The following is a 6000-nucleotide window of genomic DNA, read 5'->3' as shown; positions in this document are numbered from 1 at the left end:
AACTGACAGTTAAGCAAAATGTTCCATTTTCTTTGCCAGCTGGAGCTAGCCCTTGTTTGCAGCTCCTTTGCTATTCAGCAGACCATAGATTTTTCTAGGAACACCAGCAGATGCTGATCACGAGGGGCTGCATGATAGAAAGTGGGAGAATGCTTGGGGGCTAAAGAACATTCTTCTTGGGCCTCTCCCTGGGGAGTGCTGCTCCCTGCTACAGCAGATGCAATCCTTTTTAGTCTGTGACCCACTGAAAAAAGTACAGGCTTTAACCGCTGTTCCCACAGGAACCATGCAGGAATGTTGGGTTGTTGTGGGCCTTTTTTTCCCCCAAGTTGTGAGATGGAGGATAAATATGTAAGTGCTTTTTAAAATAAAGAGCTATATGAGGATTTGCTAATTCGTTTCACATGGGCCACCAAGGAGCCAATATGCGGTAAATCGCATTCAGCTGCTTGCACTCTCCCTCCCCTGCCTGTGGCCTGTATTTGGACTGGTGCCCTAGAGATGAAATGCTGATGTTCGTGCCTTGAGCCATGAGATATTAGGTCTTTCTTCTTTCTGTCTTCCCACCTCCATGAAGAATGCCCACTTCACAACAGCAGAAGCTAATGGAAGCTATTTGTTTCAATGCTGAACAATACACACTCAATCCATGAATAAGGTTTCATGAAAGGCGAGATTGATTTTAGACAGACAGCTGCAGTTGTAGCACTAATGGTTGTGTAGCACCTCTTAGCATGAATGTATATGTTGTAATAGATTGTTCTTGTAGTGTTTGGGGAACTTGAGCAGTGCAGTGCCCGTGTGCTTCCTGACCTGCTGCACCAGGGCTAACTCTGCTCTTAAATCTGGCAAACACAGCAGAGATATTTAGAAACAGTGCTGAAAATAACATTTACTGTTAGTAATGCTGAATATAGGGAAGGGGAGAAATGCTAAGAATAAACCATGGAAGGGGGAAAGTATTTATTTTTGAGCTAAAGCTTGCCCTTGGGAATAGAGCCATATGTTGTGTGTTATACAGCAGCCCCCCTTTAAACATTTCAGCAACTAAGATTGAAAGGAGCAAAACAAGACTGAAGTGATTTAACAAGGAAAGCGTGTTGTGTTGTGCAAATGATCCAATCCTTTATGTTCCCCATAGTCTCTAGTTGACCATTGTAGGTTTTATGCAGCATTATGTAGCATTTATTCCCTTCTGACAGCTGGTAAAGGTCTGGTTTTTCATGTGACAGTTATTGCATGCAGAGAGATTTCAGGATATGCATCCCTGACTGCTTAGAAAATCCCACTCCCTACAGATGATATCCAGGTCCTGGTCACTGCTGCTAACAGCAGGAAGACAAAGCAAAGTCAGTTCTGCACCCTGCCTTCCTTTCCTGTTCCCCATTACACCATATGGATTCCCTCAAAGTGTAATGTATTCCATTGCTTTTAGACACTGTGCAGAAACCCAAGCCAGGAATGTTTTTCTGTCCAAATATAGTCAGGATGACAGTTCTCGCCTGGAGTCCAAACCAAATATCCGCACTTGAGAACCTGAGACCTCTAAAATCCATCAGAACTCTGAAGTCACAAGGGCAGTTCTCTGCCTTTGTGTAAAAGCAGTGCCTTCAGGCCCTCATGGAGGGTATTTTCAGCTCTTGGAAAAGACAGAGATGAAATTAATTTAGAGTTCTGACTAACTACCTGCCTTTGGCACAGGGCAGCAGTGTCCTGGGAGTTGTCTGAAGCATCTGAGAGAGGCTTCAATTCCAGTAAGTGCTCTAGATTTGAGGCCACTGGTGGCTGCATCTGAGAGTCCTTTAAGCTCAAGTATCTCTTGGGAAAGCCATGATATTCTTAACCCAGGGCAGAGAAAAGGGATGAAGTGTCAGCAGATGTGCACTCTGGTCCTAGTAATCCTTAAAATATCTAGGAAAAGAGCTGTGCTTGAAACTTAACAACCACAGTATTAATGAGCTAGGTATAATCCTGAAATTCTGCTTTTTATCAGCAGCATGTCACTGAGGATTCTGGCCAGAGCTTGTACACCAAGGAATCCACAAGCACAGAGACTTTATCAGAAGCACTGTTACTGTGTGCAGCATTGAGTTCATGTGTCTCCCTTAGCTCCCCAAGTTGCATCTGTAAATTCTGAATACCTCAGCATAAGAGCTTTCCTCATCTGACTCTCATTGCCACGATAACTGAGGTTTATCTTGGCCTTGCTGCTGAGCTGGTTTCTGAGCAAATACTTGGCTTCAGTTTTTAAAGTTCTAGAGGCATTCTGCAGCCACGGGTTTGGTGTAGTTGGATGCAGAGGCACTGAATTTCTGTGTGGATGGGCGCAGTACATTCCCAGTTTATGGGGCGAAAGCAAACTATGTGCTTTCCAAGAAACCCAGCACTCTGATCCATCAAGGTATAACCTGCTTCCTCTGCTTGATACCTTGATTGGAAAGCAGCATCCTAAATGCGTCATAGAGGCCATGAATCATTTCTGCAGCTAAAGATGCCCATTCACCCACGACGTGGCACAAGAAGGTAAATAGATGAGGTACAGTATTGTCCTTTTCCCCATTCAGAATACTTCAGTAACTCATGGGAAAGAGCTTGGTGTGCTAACCTTTAGTAGCTGCATTCATCAGAGACTGACAAACTTGTTCAGGGGACTTGAGACATTGGTAAGTTTAGGATTGGTGTTGTTACCAATTTCTCAACAAAATGTTGCAAGCTTGGTTATGTACTAGGAGAAACAAATCAAATTAACCCGTTTTTCATTATTAACAGTGCAGGAATTTTCTGAAACCTCCCAAATGCTTCAGATACTCCCTAGGAATGTTTTACAGTGACTGGCAACAGAGCTATTTCTTCCCTGCCACTTGCTTGTGAAACCAGGAGATTGCACAGTTCCTTTTCCTCTGCCTGAATGCTCAGCTGAGGACACCCCCCCCTCCAGGAGCACCGAGTATCCAGACAGAAAAATGATGCTGTTTCTGAAAACCTGACAAGTTCCGAGTAAGCTTTGTAAGATGTCCTGAACTGAGGGAATCTCTCTAATCATTCACTTTAAAACCATTCCCCTTTTTCACTACATGCCTTTGTACCAAGTCTCTGTCCAGATTTCTTTTCAGCCCCTTTAGGTATTGGGAGACTGTTAATAAGGTCTCCCTGGAGCCGCCTTTTCTCCAGGCTGAACAAGTACAACTCTCTCAGCCTGTAAACCTCATGGAAGCTGGAGTTGATGTTTACTTTTATCTGAGTTTGTAAACTCCCTGAGCAGAATGTCCTAAGCAGAGAAGCCCTCCCTGCTCCCTCACAGCATCTCATTTTTCATTTCCCTCCAGAAGACAGCCCTTGACTAATGACAGCTCTTCTAGTGTTAAGCATCCCTAATGCAACATTCCAGGGGCGTGATGCTGGCTTCTGGATTCCTTTTTCTACCCCTTCCCCCAATTCTTTTCATTACATAAAGCTGACAACTGCACATTTGTCCTCTGTTGATTACAGTCAGTTAAAGAAAAGAGTTCATGTCCATCCCAGCTTGTTTCACTTTGCTGCTTCTCCTCCGCCAGCCCAACTTTCAGCTGCAGTAACATGATTCCACTTGGCAGAGGCTGAGAGAATCTTTGGCACATTGGAAAGAAGCTTAATGTAAAGTCTACTCTTCTTTCTTAATTTTTTTAGAGCTTATTGAAACTCCAGTGCTTCTGCACAGCTTTGACAGTCACTGCAGGGCTGCTCGCAAATGCTCCAAATGCAAAAGGATTACCAATGCATTCTGTGAAGAGAATGTCCTAGTACCTGTCACATCTCCCTCTAAGAAGCATTCAGGAAAGACATGGATCAAGTAGAAGAGCTTTCTACAAACAGAAGGAAGAGCTTCCTCTTGGTTGACAAGAAAAAGAGTAATGGCTGTAGAACCATGGTGGGATTTTTATGCATATTCCCTGTGGTGGCTTTGCTGGCTATTGTGGGAGATCCAGCTGGAGCTGCACTTCAGGAAAGTCAGGTAGGAGAAAGGATCTGATTCTCAAATGCTTGAAAGGGGAGTGGGGATATCAAACATATGTGCATGTGTGTTCTTTTAGAAGATGGATACATTCAGGAAGCAATCTAAACAGTATATAAATAGCTCTAAAGGCAACAAGATCTGTTTGTGGCTGTTTGAGTCCCTTTTTGCAAAGGATCCTAAAAGGTAATTATGCATCTGAACAGAGGCAGGTCATTAGAGGTGTGTGTGCAGCTTGCAGGCAGCCAAACAGTGAATGCACAAAAGACTTGGGATATTTTTCTTCAGACCTTTGGCTATTCTTCTGAGTACCTCTGCTTCCCCAGCCTGGTGTGATGTGGCATGCATGTATTCCGATATCTGCAGCAGCAGTTCCTAGGAACTCCAGAGGCAGGACTCACACTGTAAGATCTAAACTGGGAGTTAACACTGAACCTACAGAGACCATTAACTGATATTAACTCTCTTTCAAGGTCCATCTTCAGCAAGATATTGTAGGACAAACTGGTGGGGATTCAGGAGGAGCTGTAGTAAGGCTCTGGGACTCTCAGAAGCTGATCTTAACTTTTGCTTTTAGCTTAATTTTACCTTTAATTTAAAAAAACCCAAGACAACCCAGTCTTTAGGTGCTCACATCCTCTCCTGTTGTTGGTGTCTATGAAAATCCTGGCAATAGCACGCCTAGTTTGCGTTGTATGCTCAGGACTCTTATTAACTGGTGCTCAGTCAGTTACGTTACTGCTTAGTTTGAGAGGAATTGCATGACTGGGGGAGGAGAGGAGAATGAATTGCATTCATCCCAAATCTGTGCAGTCAGACCTCCATTAATTTACTTCATAATGTGAATAGCGTAGAGCTGGGATGTTGGCCAGTGTCTGCCTTTGTATATGTTGGTATCTACTGCAGTGGTTGAGATAGAAGGTACCAAAGAGTGTTTCAATTCTCTAAGCTTTGTGAATGTTTGAAGCCTTAACCCAGAGTCACATGAGTTTCCAACTGGAAGCAGCTGACCTCTTCTCCACTATTTCTTGGTTCTTTGGCATCCAGGCAGATCCTTTTGATCCAAATTACACTGTGAAATTTTTAACCAGGTCATCCCATTCCTGTCCGAATGCTATGTCTGAGCTGCAGCATGTGTGGGACTCATTCCTTCCCAATTCAGTTTGCAAGACTTCCTTAATTAAAAGCATCCTTTTGCACCAGTGGGAGGTAGAACAAAGGCTGGAGAACAACAGAATGTTTGAGCAAGAGAACTCAACTGTCTTGATCTAGTGACTGGGTCAGATACAGGTTGCAGTGATTGCTCGTGGCCCTGAGTCACCCTTACTTTGGTCTGTATTTGAGGGACACATGACTTTCTCTCCCTCACTTGTTCAGCACTTATGGCCTCAGGGTTTTAAGGTCAATGGCTTCTCTTACAGCTCCAGCAGATCATTGGGACACAGACTAGCTGATCCTTCACCACCTTACCTGTGCTGCACAATTTTCCTTCCATATCAAGGCAGAATGATATTCACAGGGTAGAATCAGAGGTAAAAAGCCACTGGAGTGAAGGGAAAGAGGCAGCAGCCAGTTTATCTTCATGTATGTGTGCCTTGGTGAAGAAGGGGCCAGGCCTTGAGCTAAGCAGACCTACAAGTATGTGTTCCTCAGCCAGATCCCTTAATACAGCAAAGTGGTAAAAGGGAGAAGTGATCCTGTGTGTTCTTTGAAGAGCAAATTGGCATCTGAAGGCTCCAACAAATGTGATCTAATACCCTGCCAAAAGCTTGCAGCTTACAAGTCAAGGTATTAAGTAACATCTCTCTGTTTCATAGGTGATGCTCTATGGTGTTTGCATTCCTCATGTTCCAGGGCTCTGCTGACTTCACATTATGAGTCAGAATCACAGCTTGAGCTGGAAGGAAATCTAAGACTGTCCTAGAAAAGAAAGATACTGAGATGAGAACAAGGTAGAAACTAGTGCAGCTCACAGATGGGAGCAAAAGAGCCTGGTGGCCTGTTAGGAT

At 44.0% G+C, this 6000-nt stretch overlaps 1 protein-coding gene across 1 annotated transcript in view; it reads left to right on the top strand.

Moving 5' to 3' along the window:
* Positions 1-1810: 1810 nt before the first annotated feature.
* Positions 1811-6000, top strand: part of MMP23B (matrix metallopeptidase 23B) — a 12990-nt gene continuing 8800 nt past the window's right edge. Inside the window, exons 1-2 of the mRNA XM_080631385.1 lie at positions 1811-2997; positions 3667-3991. Coding sequence (XP_080487511.1) covers positions 3821-3991 — 171 coding nt within the window. The 5' untranslated portion in view covers positions 1811-2997; positions 3667-3820. The remainder of the gene's footprint in view (positions 2998-3666; positions 3992-6000) is intronic.

This window comes from Psittacula echo (assembly GCF_963264785.1).
Source record: "Psittacula echo genome assembly, chromosome: 17".
Lineage (NCBI taxonomy): Eukaryota > Metazoa > Chordata > Aves > Psittaciformes > Psittacidae > Psittacula > Psittacula echo.
The sequence above is the reverse complement of the archived record's forward strand: the minus strand, read 5'-3'. Positions and strand labels throughout refer to the sequence as shown.